Source organism: Podarcis cretensis, assembly GCF_951804945.1.
Source record: "Podarcis cretensis genome assembly, chromosome: 1".
Classification (NCBI taxonomy): domain Eukaryota; kingdom Metazoa; phylum Chordata; class Lepidosauria; order Squamata; family Lacertidae; genus Podarcis; species Podarcis cretensis.
In genome coordinates this window covers 113,150,969-113,171,011 of record NC_137170.1, presented here as the reverse complement: position 1 = coordinate 113,171,011, position 20,043 = coordinate 113,150,969, and the positions used below count along the sequence as shown (strand labels likewise).

The following is a 20,043-nucleotide window of genomic DNA, read 5'->3' as shown; positions in this document are numbered from 1 at the left end:
ATGAAGACATATGGATAGCTCAGTTGGTTAGAGCATGGTGCTGGTAATGCTAAGGTTGCAAGTTTGATCCCTGTATGGGATGGCTGACTCTACATCTGCATCCATATGGTAAGAAGAGCTTTTCTTCATTGTTTCTCATTGTCAAGCCTGTGCCTTGGATTTGGCAACGTGTTCCTGCGTTGATCCTTGTACTTCCTGCAGTGTCTGCTTCTGTATGGTTCCTATTGCGTAAAAGAAATAATAATACTGTGGTAGATTCTCATCTGTGAGCATGGCTACTGCTCCTCCAGCATGTGAGCAGTGCGAAATTTTAAATTCACCTGCAAATAAATTGATTTAAATGAGAGCTGGGTGGGCTGAATGGAAAGAAAATGGAATTAATGGGTGACTATAGGTAGGAAAGGTAACTTACAAGAAAATGGAATTATTGGACTGGGGGATTTTTAGGGGGAAACGAACACAGTGTGATGTGAATCATCACTTCTTGAAAGTTATGAGTAGGCATGATTCACTCAAAAAGAAAATGAGATACACCTACTCTGTCACATGAACAATTTTAAACAGAACTGCCACAAACTATTACGTTTCTGAATGTTAGCACCAATAAATTTAAGGGGAAAAGGTACATTGTCAGAAATGTACATTTGATTTTAAAAATGGCCCAAGTGCTGTTAACAACATTCCCAGACTTAAAAAAAGGTATTTGCACTGTCTCTTATGAAAACAGTGACATACTGTGCAAGTTTGTGAGGCCTAGGTTTCAAACTCAACATATACAGAGTACTGAGGCTGTAATATCAGTCTCAAATTTCTGCATAATGTTGGCACTGCACATCTTGCAGAATAAATGCACAATCACATACTAAATGCAAAATCTTCCATTTTATTGCTGTTCAACTGTGCAAACACTGGAGTTTGCTAACTAGGGGGTGTCCTGTGGGAAAACCCAACATTTGTGTATAATACATTATGTTACGCATGTTAAATGGTCCACACGAGCCTCCTCTGCTCCAGAAAGCAACCTTGTACCTACAGTTACTGTATAAAGTACATACAGGCATCTTTCACAAGTTAAATCCACAAACCACAGTGGGCAGGAACCAAGATGAAGCTTTTGTGCTTCGGTAACCTGAGAGGTAACAGTCATCCTGTAGTCCCTTTCTTGCAAACGTTTTGGATTTAAAACGTCCGGCTTTGATTGTCCATATATAACAAGGAAGTTTTTATCCGCTCCTCTGCGACCCACATTGTGTGCGGCAGGATGCTTAAGGAAGTGTATTGAACAGTAAGCGATCTGAATTGAACAGATCAGGGCCGCATGGCAGGGAAAAATAAATGCTTGGTTGGCTCCCCAGTTTTTGGAGCCGACGAAGAGTCACAAACCGCATAAAACCGCTCCTCTCATCCATCGCCTTCCTATGCAGCAGAATGCAATGCCTGCTGACTCGGAAGTAATAATAGTAACAAAAAGAAACGAAAGAAATAAAAAACCCTGCCTGCGATGCCCAAAGAGACCTGCTCATTCCCACAACGAGGCTGTGCACTTGCTTGAGAGGAAGTCCCTCCGAACTCACTGGGACTTGCTTCCGAGTAAGAATGCACAAGAAGAGGATCGGGCCCCTTAAACGTTATTATTGCACCCATCCTCTCGGCGGAGAGGAGGAGCGTCGTTTGCAAACCTCCTTCCCGGGAGGGCTGGTTTTACCCCTCTCTCTTTTCTTTTTGAGCAACTATCCCTCCTCAATATTATGGTTTGTGCCAAGCGGATCAATTCCTGCTCTCGACTGCGTAGGGCTACTCCTGCTTCTAACGCGTGTAGCAGCAGCAGCAGCAGCAGCTCAGCCTCCGCCCCCTCGGTGCGCTCCCTCCCCCACCGCGCGGCTGGCTGGCTGGCAGGAAGGATGGGAAAGAGGGAGGGAGTGGATGAGCGAGCTGCGGATGAGGGTTAAAGGTGCTGCTGGCAGGGAAGTTTGAAGGAGGTCGCCGCCGCTTGTGCGCTCCGGCAGCATCATGGCGGAGCAGAGCGACTCGCCCGTTCACGTCCAGCAGCAGCAGGAGCAGCAGCAGCAGCAACAGCCGTCGCCGCAGCCGTCGCCGCCGCCGCCGCCGCAGCAGCCGCCGCCCCAGCCCCAGCCGCCGGTGCAACAGACCCAGCCGGCGCCCGCTGCGCCGCCCCCGACCCCCGCGCCGCCCGCCGTCGGCTGGCCCATTTGCCGGGACGCCTACGAGCTGCAGGAGGTGATCGGTCAGTGGCGCGTGTAGCAGGGAGCGGCGGCTCAGGGGGAGGCGGGTGGGTGCCGGGGATGCCTCGTCAGCCGGCTTTGGGGCCTACCGGCTTTTTTTCCCTGAGCTTCCCCAGCCCAGAGGCTCTCGTTGCGGCGGATGCGCCCGGCACTGCAGTGCCCGATGCTGCAAACTTGACTTCCTCCTGCTTCAGGCACCGGCTCTTTGCACAGCGCCGCTTTCATCTCGCTTCCTCTTGTTGCAACGTTCCATGATCCGGGGGAGGAGAACGGAGCCCGGCTCGTTCTAGAACGCTTAGGGCCGGCTCCCCTGCCTGCCTGCCTTCATTGAGGGGTGGGGCATCAGCACCCCCCCCTTTTGCTCTCTCGATTTCTCTCCTCCACCCCCACCTCGCCTCCCCGGAGTTTTCCCTTAAGCATTGCGGCTTCTGCCGGCCTCCTAAGTTGCCATGGCACTTCTTGCCTTTCTGGCTCCCAACTTTCTCTCCTGTTAATGGGGAGATTTAAGTCCATCCCGCCTCCCTGAATCTCTCTTGTCCACCCCCCCCCGCCCTCACCCTCCAACTCCTTTTCTCCAGGTGCAGCGTCACTCTTGCATCCAGAAACGTCACGTCTATCAGTTTTAGATGACAGTTTTCTGCACATTGCCCTGGCCAAGGGCTTCAGTTACTGCTCTCCTTTCTCTCCCCTCCGTACCATCCGTGCCCCACCCCGTTAACATATTCTTCACTCTTTAAGTAGGTTTCTTTTGCAATGGCATAGCTATTGCTTTAAGGTTTTTTTAATGCCAGCGCCCATCTTTCTACCTTCCCCAGTTTAATAATCTGCTCGTTTGGTGTTGCAGTGATGTTAGCACCATGTAGGTTGGGTCTGTTTCTTGTTTCTTTCACGTTCCCTGAGAAGTTAATTAAATAAGCCTAAGGGGTGACTTGGATGCTATTTTCTGGGCATCAGTTGCTTTGCAAGTCTGGTTTGTAGAGAGAGATAACGGGGCTAAAGCCTGAAAATGCAACAAAACTCCAAATCCAGGAGTGTCATTTCTTTGTGAGCTAGGCCGCATCCAGCAGTGGGGTAGGGCTGCCTCCAGTATCTCTTGCAGTTGTTTTTAATATTGATGGCCTCAGAACTGCTGAAATGGGCATTTAAAGAAAAGAAGAGAGCAGACTCTCTTTTAGGAAGTTTTGGCACCCCTCTTGTACTTGCTGAGATGTGCGTCTGTATTGCATGTGGTCTCCTGAAGCCTCCTAAGGACTGCTAAAAAGAGAAACCGTATCCTTTTGTCCTTTGGATTTTTTAGTCTTTTTGTCCTGCTGCCTGTCATCCTACTTCTTTCTTGGCCTTCTCACAGCCATGGCACTGAAATAGCTGAAGGATGCTGTGCAAGCAAGGTGCCTAAGCTCTCCTCTTTTCTGCTTCTGGAGCAGGGAGGTATTCTGCAGCAGCCCCACTTGTGGATTGCCAGCATCCTCATCGTCCAGGGGGAAGAAGACCATCAAAAGCACCTTGTAAAACTGTCCACTTAACATTCTTCATCAAGATTTTGGGGACACTTAACAGAGTCGCATTGGACTCAGCAGGGCTTACTTCTGAGTAGAGATATAGGACCGTACTTTTCTGTTTTAACTATACGTTCCAACATTTATGGCACCAGTTTAAGTTGTTTTTTAAAGATCAGCTCATTGACAGAGAACATTGCAGGGAGAGTAAAATAATATCTTTATTGGGGCCAGTTGATGTTCATTATGTGGCTTCCGCTCAACTTTTCCTCGGAGAGGGATTTATTTTAAAAAGCAAATTAAAACGAGATTTTTTTTCTGGGTGATGGTCTGCCTTGGTTTCTGACCGGTTAGGCTTAGAGACCTTGTGTTGACACAACTTACATTGCAAATGGACACTGCTTTTGGAAATAGCTCAGTTGGTAGAGCATGAGACTCTTAATCTCAGGGTTGTGGGTTCGAGCCCCACATTGGGCAAAAAGATTCCTGCATTACAGGGGGTTAGACTAAATGATCCTCATGGTCCCTTGAAACTCTGCAATTCTGTAAATTTGTGAAATGTAAGAGCCAGCCATGTCTGGCCATGTTCTTCAGAGACTGCTGCATCATGGTAGGAGTTAAACAAGCCTCTGCAAGAAATCAGTGAATCACTTTCTTAGAGTGGTAGCCTAAGTGTGTTTATTTGGAAGTAAGTTCTATTGAATTCCGTGGTAGTTGTTCCCTAGTCCCATGTGCTTCATATGTGAAGCTGTAATTTGTCACTTGTCCTTTTTTCCAAAATGCTTAATAAACATTTTATTAAGTAAGCTAAGCAGGATAAAATCCCATTGACTTTTAAATGAATTGCAGACTGTCTTTATTTAAATCAAGGTGACTTCTTTCTCCAAGAATACAAAATCTGAATTAAATAGGAAACTTTAGAAAATCAGTGAACAAGCATGCACATTCCTTGGCTGCCACAACAGTTAAAACATACCGGCTTGTAACAAAAATCTGGCTTTGTTCAGTTTTGGCACATTCTCTCTTGCCACATAGCCCACACACTTTTCGTGGTATAAAACTTACATTCATAGACTAGGGAGTTGTGAAATGAAGGATTTCTGTTTTGTGCTGCCATCTTAATTCTAAGCAAGATTTGTTTACTAGGAAGTAAGCACCATTGAACACATGGATAGGACTGTACTTTAAGTGCCCCATGCTTTCTAGGTATAAGATCTGGTAGTGGACTAGAGACATCAAATGACCATACTGTTTGGAGAACAGCCTAAAGATTCATAGTTTGCACAATAACAAATACAGTACAAAAAGTTGGGTTACCAAGAGAATCGGGCTTAAACTGATTGATAGGGGGTTCTGAATTATCATTTTTGTGAGCTAGGGTAGATTTTTAATATTTTGGGTCCTTATATTAAATCCAGACTTCATTTAAACCAAATGCTATCCCTTTGAGTGTTGCTTAATATAATCAAACTTTTAAAAGCAACTTTTTTTTTAATCTTGGGCCTTTAATTCCGTACGATGACTTGTAGCTTCTTTGTATTATGTATTGCTTACAAAATGAGGAAGATGAAGGCCTAAACTAGTGTGAAAATCAGCTTTGGATATGAGCTAAGCATATTCACCTTTCAAAGAAGAACAAACAGAAATAGTGCAATCTTGAACTTGTGAGATTAAACGTAACTTAAATCAAAATTGGATCTTTGTTCAGGGTGTCATAATTACCATATTTTTAATAAATATTTTTAAATACATTATATTATGCTGATGTTATGATAGGCACTAGGTCTGAAAACCCTAACCGGTGCAATTAGTTGGTTTATTCATTGCAAACATGAGCATGTAAGATTCTTGATCTTGGCTTAGTTTGAAGCCGTGGATGTTCAGTACTTATGGCATTGTTATAATACATGTCTCTCTGAGTTGCATTTTTGGAAGGGTGTTCCAGATGGATCTTAATTTAATCCAGAGCAATGCTCCTTTTGAATTAACTTAAGATAAGTAAAAGCAGTGACAGGCCACAAAAAAACCACAGTTTTATTATTGTAGTTGCAAGGTAGTTGTGCAGAGAGTCTTGTAAAATGCTTGTCCTGATTAAATGTGCCTTACCTGCAAGATTGTTTTAAAAGCATGATCAGACTAGTGTAACAACTGTGATTCCTGATGGAAGCATATTTGACAGCTAAAAGTGCCAGAGGAATGGATTTTAACTTTCTCTGGTCTAATCCGGATGACACTTACCTGCTGGTTTTCTGTTTCCTTTTGTGTAATTTGCATTGCATTCATTTTCAGGTCAAGATAATGTAATCTCTGAATTGGCTCTTAAATGCTTTATACTTACAACAAGAGCACGCAGTGTGTACCCACTGCAGCAGTTAGACATAATTTATTCTAGGTCTTTAGTTTTCTTTGGGGAAGCCCTCATTCTGACAATTGGCTTCAAATATCCCATTGCTGTTAATGGGTTTGAATACCTTACTGGTGCATATCTAGTAGGACTCTGCCTTACGTTCTTTTAACAGTATTAGATAAACTCCTGGAGAATAAGGTGATCAATTGTCTACTCCTTCCTACTCTCTGTTTCCTGCTACTTAACCAATTCCCGATGCACAAGAGAAGAGCTTCCCCTCTCATTCCAGGACTAGTAAGCTTACTCAGAAGTCTTTTATGAGATACCTCATTGAAAGCTTTTTGAATGTCTTGAGTACACAAGGTCAGCTGGATCTCCTCTATCTATATACACTTGTTGACACTCTCAAAGAACTGCCATGGACTTGGGAGGCAGGACTTGCCCTTGCAGAAGCCATGTTGGCTTTACTTCAGCGAGGCTTGTTCTTCTATGCTTGGCTACTGTACCTTTAACAATACTTTCTAACAGTTTTAGTTTAGAGAAAAAGTAAGAGATGACATGATAGAAGATTATAAAACTATGTCTGCCATGGAGAAAGGGGATAGAGAAAAGTCCACCCCCTCAATAACACTAGAACTTCTGGACATCTGGCAAAGTGAAGTGTTCAAAGATTTAGGGCTGAGAAAAGAAACTACTTCATGCAGCGTAAATTGAACTACCGGCATACGGCTCACGCCAAAAGGAGGCAGTGAGGGCTACCCAACTCGGAGGCTTTGATTAGATAAATTCATGGAGGTTAAGGCTAACGACTATTAGCCAGGGTGACCATGTTTCATCTCCACTGTCAAAGGAGGTACATGCCTCTGAATACCAGTTTCTGGGGACTGCAAGGGAGCAGAATCCGGTTGTGTTTAGGTCATTCTTAATGCTTCCCATGGGCGTTTGGTTGGCCACTGTGTGAACAGGATGCTGATAAAGCTAGCCTTTGGCCTGAGCAAAGAGAAACCAGAGGAGGAGGATGGATCACTGAGCCCACCATCCCATACACTCTTGAGTACTTTTTGGAAGATGCCACACACCTCAGCAGGTTTTGTATTATATCCATCCTCTTAAAATTGGGACCCCAGTAGTCCATTTAATAGATACAAAACACAGGTTTTCTGTGTATGAAGGTCTGCTGGCGTAGTTTAGTGTACTAGAACTGTACTGGCAAAAGGGCTACCAGGCAGCATCCAAGACCCTTGGGAATCTGGTTGGCAGGTTCTGCTCTCCCTTTAGAAACCGCAGGAAAGTAAGATAGCAAAGGCCTTTCCTTCTTTCATCCTTAGTGGAAACCTTCCTTATTCCCTAGACTAAGCAAAGCTGCTCCTAGCATACTGTTGTCATTGCATCAGACTTGCAGGGTTGAGCAAAGGCGTTCATAAAGTTTCAGCTAGATGAGTTTTGCCCAGCTTACCTATTGCCATAGTTTCCCACTTTAGTAGTAGCTCTTTGCCCTGTAGTTCACTATAGTTACTTGAGGAGTTAGTGATTTCGCTTGTGGATTAAAGTGAAGCCTCCCAGGGAGCTGTTAATACAGTTAGCAGACCAGCAGGTTACTTGCAGCTTAAATAGGAGGTAACAGCATTTTTCTATTTTTAGGCTTTGGTTAAACACTCAGGAGTGACTTTAAGGGGGCGGGAAGAGTCTATTAGCTCCTGCATTCAAGCTGTTGCTTCTTGGCCAGTATATCTGAATTGCTGTATATACCCTGAGCTTCAGGCTTGACAACTGGCATTGAGGTCCCAGCCTTTCAAGCATCCTCTGTTTGTACACAGGCGAGAGTTCACTGTGAGTCGTTTTACTCATGCAGGTAAAATTAAGCACATACCTGTGCACATACCTTTTTTCTGAGGGTGCAGTTCAGTTCAGCTTCCTGATTATGTCAGCATATTTACATGAATAAAACATTCTACTCTAACAAATGTCAACTTGGTTTACTGATTATTTTAAAAGCTGCTGTCCTTGTATGGAGTCGTTCCCCCAAGTTTGTGAGACTGCTGTACGCACAAGAACAAAGGGCTCCTATGAGAGCTATTTGAGGGTTTTTTCTTACTGCTGTTTACATGTGGCTGTTTTTGATAAGAATGCATCTCTCAGTTTTCCCTGCCAAAGGAGGATTATGTTCATTGATGAAAAATGTATGAAGATTTTCTGGAATTCTCCACTCCGTAGAGGAGGATATAGTTGTTGCTTTGCAACTGACAGAGGCATCCTGGGAAGAGATAGCTCCGGTCTGCTAATGATCCCATGAAGAAAAAGTTAAGGAGGTCTGTGCTTCTTTGCCTTAATGTAAGGATGAAACTTCCTTTGAGAATAATACAAAAGCAGGAGTTCACAACTGAAGTAAGCAGCCATGTTTGCCTGTCACACTAAACCATGGTTTAATATGATATGCAGGAGCAGTGTGCAATTCATACCTCCTTCCACATGGGGGCAGGATTTTGGAAGCTCTTGCCTCCACTTTGCCTGTGGGGTTTGTTGGTTTGTTTTAATGTTGGATTATACTGTTGTATTGTGTGACTGTTTTCAGTACAACTACTTTTAGTCTGTTTGAATTGTATAGTATGTAGTCTGTATATTTCTGCTGTATTAATGCAAATTGCCTTGAGACCTTGGGGTAATAACGTGAACACATAAGGGAATGATAATTTGCGGTTTGTTGTGCTGTCCGGACTTTACCTTTAATTATGGTTTGTTGCAAACAAGTCTGCTTCAGACCATGGTGTCTTTTTAAACTATAACCAGTTTTATGTCAATGGCCATTCTGTGTCCAGATAACACGGCAAGCTGTGATCAGGGAAGAAAGGCAGACTAAACATTTAATAAATGAAATAAAAGCTTAACAGTGGAAGCAAAAGCTGCTGAACTTCTGCTGGCAGTGTGGGAAGACACAAGGAGAGTATGCTAGCCCAGAGGTTTTTGTAGCTTGTTCCTAGTCATGCAGCTTGGGTATTGAACCATTTGAGAAATATGAACGTTGCCACTATCTGCAGGCATGACCTGAACGGCAGAATATTAGTTCGTTCATTTTGTGCTATGTACATTGTGATGGCTGACACTTCCAGTGTTTTGGTGTTGGATCACTCTGTTAAGGTCTTACAATAATAATCTAGTTATGTAAACACTTAGTTCTCAGGCTTATTACTTTAGCCTTGCATATAGTTGAGGCCCACTGTGTTCCTCTAGGCCAGTGCTTTTCAACCGGTTTGCCATGGCACCCTGGGGTGCCTTGAATGATGGTCAGGGGTGCTGTGGGCAACACTGGCCTCTGTCCCTCTTTCCTTCCCACCCTCTTCTGATGCCCTCTTGCATCTCTGCCTCCCAAAGGCTTCCACAGCTGTTGGTTGCAGCATCCCTGGCTACAAGCTCCCCAGGGAAATGGTGCCTCTGACCCTCTGTGGCAGTGTGAGGAGGCACCTCTCTTTGGGGAAGGGGGTGCAGCTCAGAGACCAGGGGCAGCAGCTGTGGCTGCCCAGAGGACTCCTAAGGAGAGGGGAGAGGGGAGGAGGCTGAGGGAGGGTGTTAGAAGGGTGAGAGGCTGCCAGCTCGGCAGGCAAGGGGTGACATAACTGGGTTCCAGAGCCCCACAGGGGTTTCGCAGAAAGAATGCAGTTGGTCAAGGGAGCCGTGGACTCAAAAAGGTTGGAAACCTCCGCTCTAGGCTGTTGCTTTCCCCCCTTCCAGTTAGAGTCAGGGCCCTGAATGGGAGGGAGAGTTGTAGATGCTGTTGCCAAAGTACTGCTGTATTTCTCCAGCTATAGGAAAGTGCTAAAAGTGGCATGGAGGATAATATGGTTGTGAGAGACTGGGCAGGTACAAGTATAGTTTTTGACTGTTGCTCAGATGAGCAGGTAGTCTTGATTCCAAGCACGTTGCATGGTGGTGATATAGGTCCTGTTGCTGCTACAGCCATCTCTGTTTTGAAGAAAAACATATATGTGGGGTTGGTAATCTGGATTAGACGGGTAAAGGAAACAGAAATACGCTCCTAGTTCAGAATTTTGCCCATAAATCTGCTACAGCCTTTTTTCCTCTTTCTCAAAGGCAGGGCATTTTTGAGCTCTTGATTTCGCCTTCCTGTGGAGCCTTGCATGAAGATTTACCTGAAATTGTCATGTAACACCATCTTTTTCTTTTTAAGATGGGAGCAAATGTCTCATGAAGAAGATCGGAAGTTGCATCAGATCCAGTGATCCACCCAGCTCTGCATCATTTGCCAGTGTTTCCCAAACTTGGGTTTCCAGATGTTTTTTGGACTACAATTCCCATCATCCCTGAGTACTCGTCCTGCTAGCTAGGGATGATGGGAGTTGTAGTCCAACAACAGCTGGAGACCCAAGTTTGGGAAACAGTGAATCATACACGGACTAGCAGTGGATTGCCAGGCTTTCAGACACAGGATTCCCTCGCATCCATGTAGCGTTAAAAACTCAGATATATTCGTTATTGTAATTGCAAAATGGTTACTTAAACCTAGGTTACGGTCACCACAATAGAAAGCTTAGATGCCCTTTTTTTTTTGGCAGTGGAATTTATTTTTATTTTTATTCATTTCATTTCAATACCACTTTATATTAAAAATAATAATCTCAAAGCAGTTTACAACAAATTAAAACACCAAACAATCCAGAATAAAACAAATTTGAGCGCCAGGGAAAATATTTCAGATCCTCCTCAAAGTCACAATTTGCTTTCCCCGTATTTTTTTTTATCTACTTAATTTATATAACTGCCCCATAGCAGAAGTACTCTATGAAACCAATGTGGTGTAGTGGTTAGAGTGTCAGACTAGGACCTGGGAGATCAGGGTTCAAATCCTCACTCGGACATGATGCTCACTGGGTGACCTTGGGCCAGTCGCAGCCTCTTAACCCACCTCACAGGGTTGTTGTAGGGATTAACCGAGGAGCAGGGTGAATCCTGTACTCTTTGGAGAAAAAGGTGTGATATAAATGCAATAAATAAGCTCTTCTGCTTACCTGCAAAAAAAAAAAAAAAAAAAAAAAAAAAAGCTGGAGGGGCCAGCCAGATGGAGATGTCAATCACCAACCTGGTATCCAGAGATCTCCACGTGGTCCCAATTGAACCCGCGCCAGTCACAAAACTCGCTTGTCATCTGGGGGTTTCGAACCCTGCCTATGTGGAGATGATGGGGACTGAACCTGAGACATCTTTGCATGCAAAACAGATGCTCTGCCATCAAAGTTGCAACCCTTTCCCTTCTCCTGTAGATGTCAGGTGCCAAGTCTTCTGAACTTGAAACCCTACCTGAACCCGAAAATAAAGTCGCCAGACTAAGTGGTGGAAATCTCAGAGTGGAATTGCTTGGTTGGGTGCACATTTGTCTTAGTTTTGCTACAGTTCCCAGAATAGTTTAATAATCATTCCCTCTTCCCAGAGAACTCTGGGAATTGTAACTCTCTGAGGGGAATAGGGTTCTCTGAAGAGCTCTCAGCAGCTCCCAGAATTCCCTGGGGGGAGCCAGGACTGTTAATAGTAGCATCATTGAGCTCTAAATGATGGTTGTGAGTGTGGCCCTAGTGAGGACCGCATGCTTTACTTGCATCTTGGTGCAATTGTGTGAATAAAGCCATCCATATGACCAGTGGTTTTTTTTTTTTGCTGGGGGAAAAGGTAGGGGAATGCACCACAAAATTTGTTTGTTGTGGGCCTAGTCACAGTGCCACCACCTCCTCGGGCAGTGGCTAAATGTAAGATATGATTAATAAAATCAAGTAGACAACAATCTGGATTATAAATGGCCACAACTTTATTGATTACAGATTATAGGTGGATTTTGACTCAGGCATTGGGTATATATCTGTTCCAGCCCTGCCACCCGACAAAAATAATAATTATTTATTATTATTTATTATTATGAAATCTTTATTAATTTGAATTAAAAAATATCCAAACTCAACGACATTTAATACAGACGCAAAGCGAGAAAATAAAGATGAAAGAAAATAAAAAGAGAGAAAAAGAGAAAAACAAACAAAAAACATAATACTATGCATTTCATATATGTAAATACCATATCATACTGTATTTACAAACTCACAAAAAAGAACAAAAACATTACTGTGAATTAGCAAAAAAAGACTTCCAAATATTTTCATTTACTATATCTATTCTTTCCTTTATAATGCAGAGTCTCAAATTAACTTAATTATTTTCGTAAGTCCAAACATAATATCATTTCCACCTTTTATTTACAAGAATCACTCTAGTTCTGCCAGGACATTCTTCTTACAATAATTTTTTAGATATTCTTTAAATATTCTCCATTCTTTATATACATTCTGTTTCTATTGATCTCTTACTATCCCTGTCATCTTTGCTAGCTGTAGATATTTTATCATTAGGGCTTGCCACTCTGCTATTGTAGGTATTGCCTCATTTTTTCCAATTTCTTGCCACTAATATTCTGTCTGCCGTCATTGCATACATGAACAATGTTTTTATATTTTTTCCTATTTCTATTGGCAGTATGCCTAGAAGGAGGGTTTCTGGTCTTTTTTAAAAATTAAGTTTAAATATCTTTTCATCATAAATATTGTTCCAGAAGTCTCGGATAATTATGCAGTTCCACCACATATGCAAATAAGATCCCATTTCTTTTCCCAGCAGATAGGTGATCTATTTGTGTACATTTTTGCCAGTCTTGCTGGAGTAAGGTGCCATCTATATATCATCTTCATAATATTTTCCCTGAGATTATAGCACGCCATGAACTTGATGTCCTCCCTCAATAATGAATCAATAATTAATTTTTAAAAGTCAAGGGAACTTGGTTCCCCCAACTTCTTGTTCACAAAAGCCCGTTTGTATAGCCAGCTGCTGAATTAGTAGCTTCCCTACCAAATACCACTAATGTTATGCCACAGTTAACGTTGTTGAAATATTGCTTAGTAAAAGCCCAAACTTCTGTTCTGGCACGCTTGGTCTCAATGTCAGCCTGGACAGTGCTGGCTCTGCAAAGTTTGGCACCGGGTAATGCGGCCGGATTCTTCTTCCTGACAGCTGCATTTGTAACCAGCTGCAGTATTCCTTACTAATTATGTTGTCCGAGGAAATCACAGCCAGATGGAACTGGCTTTGGAGGGACAACTGAATATCTAGTCATATGCTGCAAGAGAGGAATCAGCTGTCCTGGGAGAACAGCCCTCCTGAGCGCACTTTAGTTTCAAGTGCGTTTACAGTTCTGCTGCAGAATAATAAGTAAGCGCAATGATAACCGAGTGTCCGCTGTGCTTTCAAGTGTTCAAAAGGGGTTCCTTACAACAACCCTGAACATAGGCCGGTATCATCCCAATGTAGTGAACAAAGGATTTCCTTTTTTATTTTTGTTTTAAATTGAAAATTTTCAGCATAGAATCCAATTAAAAAACACCAAATAAGAATAATAAACAACAAAAAGGAGAAAGAGACGGAAAGAGAGAGGAACCCCCCCCCCCAAAGACCTCCATCAGAGGTGGATTTTAACCCTTGCCTCTCAGCTCTCACCTGGGGGAACAAGGGATTTTTTGATTCACCATACTCTTTTGGGGGCTACTGTGTATAGGCAGACCAACTATGTGTTGGCTACTCTGCTGCTGGGCAAACTCTGCTCAATTTCCAGGTGCCCTTTCCCCCTTAAATAGTCTGCTGGAATGCACATTGTCTTCTCACTCCTCTGTCCTTTAGCTTGACTCCTGCCCCCTCTTGCATGCTTGGTATGAATTTGTTTTGCCCTATGAGATACTTTTCTTAAATTTTAACCTTGGAAAATTGCTCTTGATGGAGAGGAGGTAGCTTTCTGATGGTTGTCATTTTGATTTACTGCCCATGCTACAGCCTAAGGTACCACCAGCACACTTTGCAAAAATAAAAATAAATAAAATAAAAATACTTTATTTGCTGTACAGAAATACTGCAAAGTATTAAATAATACTGTTAAAGTATTATTTAAATAAGTAGGTATTTACTTATTTAAATAATACTTATTTAAGTATTATAAATACTTACAATAATAAGTATTATTATTTAACAGTATTTATATCCTGCACTTCACTGAATGTTTTCAATCTTGGAGCGGAGAACAAAGTAATACAAATAAGCAGGGAAAAATAATACAGAAATTGCAAAAATCGTATTAGCAAGCCCTATAAGCAATATCTCAAAAATTCAGTCATAAGGTAAGCAAGCGAAACTGCAGTAACAAAAAATTGCATTTCCAATTTAACCAAATACCTAGGTAAAAGCAAACAAGACAGCTGCGATAGGTCAGTTGGTAGAGCACGAGACTCTCAATCTCAGCTTTTTGAGCCCTACATTGGGCAAAATATTCCTGCATTGCAGGGCGTTGGACCAGATGATGTTGTGCCTTTTAATTCTACAATTCCAAGACATTCAAATAGATTAAATAACCAGTGGTCTTAGCAACAGTTCCCACCCTGTTTTTCACTTGCAATAGCCCTCTTACTCCCTCTTCTGCCTCTTGCACAAAGAAGACCCCACTATGAGCCAATAGACCTCAGTGGCATTTGAGTAACTTAACATTTCCCCCTTCCCCTCTAATCCATCCAACCTCCGCACACACCATGAACTGCTGCCCACAAGCATCTACAGCAAGAAACTCCAGCCCTTTATCTACAGTAGCAACAGCCATGCACAGAAAAAGGAGCATCAACATGCCACAGCTGGTGTTTCTCTCCCTTTCCCAGTAGGGCTGCTAGATGGATTTGCTTCCTCCTAGGGGCCAGATCTACCGAGACAAGTTGCTGTGCTCACTAGGTAGGCCTGATAGAATAATAGAAATGTACAGTTGGAAGGGACCCTGAGGATCATCTAGTCCAACCCCCTGCCAATGCAGGAACATGCAACTGGGGATCGAACCTGCAACCTTGGCGTTATCAACACCATGCTCTAATCAACTTGAGCTTTATGGCCGACCTGCTCCTGACAGGCATTTAGGTAAGAATTTTGTTGTTGTTTAGTCGTGTCCGACTCTTCGTAACCCCATGGACCAGAGCACGCCAGGCACTCCTGTCTTCCACTGCTTCCTGCAGCTTGATCAAACGCATGTTGGTAGCTTCGAGAACACTGTCCAACCATCTCGTCCTCTGTCATCCCCTTTTCCTTGTGCCCTCCATCTTTCCCAACATCAGGGTCTTTTCCAGGGAGTCTTCTCTTCTCATGAGGTGGCCAAAGTATTGGAGCCTCAGCTTCAGGATCTGTCCTCCCAGTGAGCACTCAGGGCTGATTTCCTTAAGAATGGATAGGTTTGATCTTCTTGCAGACCATGGGACTCTCAAGAGTCTCCTCCAGCACCATAATTCAAAAGCATCAATTCTTCGGCGATCAGCCTTCTTTATGTTCCAGCTCTCACTTCCATACATCACTACTGGGAAAACCATAGCTTTAACTATACGGGCCTTTGTAAGAAGTTAGTAACCATCAAAATAATTCCACAGATGATACAACATTTACTAGTCATAATACTAAATTTAAAAAACAACAATGGGGTGTGCACGCTCCAAACTAGAGGATGTGGTTGAAGACTTCTTCTCGTGACATTTTTCCACTTTGAGGGGGATACAGGAGTAGGACTTGTGTGCTTATTTTTTACCCTTGCACAAGCAGCAGACCAGAGCATCACTTTCCCAATTGCTGCCTTGCCTGGGGTTCATTTCAAAGCAACATTTCCACCCCCCTCCAGATTAAAGCAGTGATTTAAGTGTCCGTACATGATTCACAGCTGATTCAAGGAGAGGTCTTTGTATTTGTAGTTTGGGATGTATGTACCTGAATGCGAAACTGGCAAGGGAGAAGGAGCCCTGGAATGTAAGCAGGAGCTGCTATCTCAGAACAATGTTCCTAAGGTGGTTTAAGTTTTTTAATAAGCCTTCAGTGGGTGGCATTATAGGTCAATCTATGGCATGAAGAATAAGAGATTCACCTTCGTCTTAAGTGGGTTGTAGTTAAAGCCACAGTGTTGGCGGTGGTGATGGTAAGGGAGGCAACTGCAGAATCGGACAACAGCTACTCAAAATGCAACAAATCCAATAGCTACTCAAAATGGCTGAACTTATTTTGAATGACACCACAGGATGACTGGCTCCATTCAGATGTTAAGAAGCATGGCCAATGGGCCACGTAAATAGCTTTGATGGTAGCGCTTGATAACTGGTCCACAGAGGACTCTTTATGTGTGGAGGAGATGCACATGTTGTCTCTAGGAATGAATTTACTCATGTCCAGCAAGCAAAGCCTCTTCAAACTTGATTTATTTATTATTATTTTTTGCCGGATAGATGGTGCACTGAGAGAGATTTATCTTTTTTTTTCTGTTACAGAACTGCTTTTCTTTTCAGAGGTTTCCAGGGTGCAATGAAGAGAGCCTGAGTGAAGATGTTAATAATTAGTTACTTGTTAATTAAGTGGCAGATTGTTATGACATCTGTAGGGTTAATATTTCCACTTTTTCTCCCCTCTGGGTATTTGACCTGATTTGAGTGCCCTGTATGCTGAATTAATATTGGTTTTATTCCAGTTGTATGATTAATACCAACTTAAATCATCTCGCCAGACTAATTACATCTCAATACTCTGTGGACAGAAGCTGCTTTGTGAACTTGATGTGAATCCACAGTTTCAGGAAAGGAGAGGTGTATTTAAAGTTTTAAATGATAAAATGGCCTCTCTTTTGGTATATGTATTAGGCAGAAATGTGGGGTATGGATTTAAGAAGGCGTCAAGGTGGTGATTACCCTCATGCTAGTGGTGATTTGTACCAGGTGTTGGACCTCCAGATTTGCTGAGCTCCCATCAGCCCCTGCAAGCATGGTCCATGGCAAGGGATGATGGGAGTTGTAGTTCAGCAACATCTGGAGGGCCAAAGATTCCTCACACTTGCGGTAGTGAATCACTCTGTGCAGAAATACTTACGTGTGCAAGAGTAGCATAAGCAGACCTTCCTCAGCTGGTAGATCTTGGATGCTATTAAAGGTTGACAGTGTGGGAGGCACTGTTTGCTTCGTAAAAGTTCTTGCGTGTTAAGATCCCAAGACCTCCCTCAATAAATAAAGACACAATTGACACAGAATTTAGTTTAAGGCTATTGGCATAATTTTGACCACAACTTTATTGATTACAGATCATGAGTGGTTTGCTTAGGCATTGGTTCCCGACTAGCTGCACCTGACCTCAGCAGGGCAGCACTGATACCTGGACTCCACCAGACGTCAATACGGGAAAACATCCTGGGGGAGCATTGGACCAGGTTCAGACTCTAGCTCACCCCAAATGCTCCCAGGGGCTCTAGCGTGGCCCTAACCCCTGGAAGGGGATTGGACAAAAGCAAGGCGAGCCCCTGGATTCCTTTAACGGAATACCCTAGCATTGGAGGGGCAGGCACAGCTTATCCACATCACCTCCACCATCATTGAACCAGTGCCTATCCGCCAAACCTTACAAAGTTGTGATGATTTGCTATGTGGCAGGCGAAACCCAAGTGGCACCAGCCAATCAACCAAATGGGAGAATTCCTACCGGGCCCCCAAGAACAGACGACCCACGACGGCATAGCAAGGTCATAATGAACCCTAAATATAGGGAGGGTGGGCGGGTGATCCGATGCACAAGGCGAAAAGAGGAAACTCAACGCAACGTGCAGCGGTATATAAAAGGCCCCTCAGTTAATGTATGAAATGACCCCATTGGCCAGAATTACCCCAGCAACCAAGGGTCCACCAACTGGGTTGTTGTGGCTATCCAATCGCTCCCACTCACAACAGCAGTGAGGTGTCAGCCTTGATGATCAGACTGCAATGTGTGCTCTCTGGGAGGAGGACACGGTTTCCCACACACCTGCTTCCAGAAAACAAGCCATGGTCTAGTTGTCATTGTATCCAAATGTTGACCCATGACTTGTTTTTTCTCCCAACAAACCATGAGCGGTAACCCAGGAGAGACCTAGGCTACAGGTGGAGAGAAACAAACCATGAGCTCAGCTTCATGGAACATGGGAAACTAGACTCCGGCTTGCTTCATCTGCAGTGCAACAGCAGGAACGGTGGAGAAGAGAAGCATTTAAGTCATAATTCATTTTTAATTATGGTTTAATATGACGTGCACGCCAAATTGTGGTGATACTGTTGGCACTAGATGGCAGAATTGCTACAAGAAGTGTCAAATGTTATATGGGATATGCCTTTGTTGGGTCATCAAATGTTTGATGCCATATGGTCAGTAGGCTAGTGTACTATGTACGTCAGCATAAAGATAGAGGAAAGAGGATGCAAGACAGATGTTGCTAGTTATGTTGTAAAAACTGTTCCTATGCATACTTACTCAGCATTGTGCATGGGAATGCAACATGAATAATTTAAGATGGTACATTTTTCAGTACATTTTTCTAACTCTTGAATCTTTTAATTATTCTTAACAGTGTTTTTTTTTCTGGCTTGTAGTTACCTCATTAAGAGACAATGAGAGCAGGTTGGTTAGTGTTTTGAGTTGTACCAAAGAAGCTTTTGCATTTCTTTCCTTTCCTCTCCATGCTTAACTAGTATTTTCTAGATCTCTGTTTAATCTATTAACTACTAGTTGATGAAATTTGATATCCTAACATTCAGCTTTAAAAATCTAGGATATAAAATGTTGTATCTATTTATTGTATTGGACTATTCATACGTAAGTCCTGTTGAGTTCAGTGGGCCTTATTCCCAGCTAAGTAAGGACAGCATTGCTGTCTTAGTCTAAAATAGTTTCATCTTGATATGATCTGGTTGTTACGGCCTCTTTGCTGTTGTCTGCAAACTTTTACAGCTATGGTGAAAAGGAAGAGAAATTGTGGTTGGTTTCAGTGCTTTTCCTTTTGTAATGAATTCTCACCTTCCCTTTAGTTAATTGCTATTAAAGTTCAGATTTGCATATTATGTTTCCACATCCTGCATAGGGGACCCTGGGAGTTTTTCTGTCGGAAAATACAAGGTTTAAACATAGTTGTGGATCATACAAGCAAGGTAGGAAAGAGATCCCTGAGCAGCAAACAAGGCTGACCGACGCCCAGAAAACTTAAGGGGGTGGATTGGCCTTCAGGCAATTTATGAGATTAGAACTGCTGCCTTTTCAGACTTTGCCCTCTGATCCCTGTGCAGCATGTTATAGCAAAAATATATTATTCAGCGCTTGGTAAGTGCTCCTATCTCCTGGCAACATCTTGCCACTGATGCCAGGAGACGGAGGACTACGGAAGTGGCCCCTTGCACCGGTGCAAACCTGTGTCAGAAAACGTGTGGGAAATGTGTCTTTCTAAGAAAGGTTTGCTGCTTGCATAGAGCAAGGGCCAGGCTTAGCGTCCAGTAGGTGACGCCGAAAATGAACTAAGCCAGGCCTCAAGCCTGACGGTGAGTCAAGTAGACTGCACCTTCCATCTGAGCATGCGATGTTGGGTCAGTGAGGAGGGAGTAGAACGACACTATGGGCTTTTATTAATTGCTTTGTATTCTGGGAGTCTGTTGTGGTGCTGAAAACTGATTCCCCAGCTGAGCCCTATTTGTGCCACACCTGCTACACGAGAGTCGGCTCAGGCTGCCAAAGACTTTGCGTTTCACTTCCTGAACCGCGGCACCTCCATGCTTTGTGTTGCTTTTCATACACACCTGTCGGTGTGGCGGAAAATCCCCCCTCCCCACACTCACGTATTTCACGTGGAAGGTATTAGTCCGTGGGGGGGGACGGGACGAGGTTTCTTGGTTCAACTCATTCATTAGACAGCTCTGAGGTGTTTTTTATATTTTTAATGATAACAGATAGATTTTATCCAGACACACCCAGCGGTTCTGTTCCGTGGCCTGGATTGAATAGCAATTCACAGGCCTTGGGCTGCAGCGAATTCTGATGCGTGGGGATGCTTTGCCCTCCCTGTTGC

General features: G+C 43.4%; 1 protein-coding gene across 3 annotated transcripts in view; it reads left to right on the top strand.

The window, feature by feature from the left end:
* The first annotated feature begins 1,081 nt into the window (after nucleotides 1-1,081).
* Nucleotides 1,082-20,043, top strand: part of STK39 (serine/threonine kinase 39) — a 105,900-nt gene continuing 86,938 nt past the window's right edge. The window contains exon 1 of one of the 3 annotated variants that reach the window (XM_079979394.1): nucleotides 1,082-2,245. In XM_079979394.1, the coding sequence (XP_079835520.1) occupies nucleotides 2,011-2,245 (235 nt within the window). In that variant the 5' untranslated portion in view covers nucleotides 1,082-2,010. Of the gene's footprint in view, nucleotides 2,246-19,369; nucleotides 19,434-19,542; nucleotides 19,565-20,043 lie in introns of those variants that run through there. The other 2 variants (XM_079979396.1, XM_079979397.1) reach the window with 2 other exon arrangements.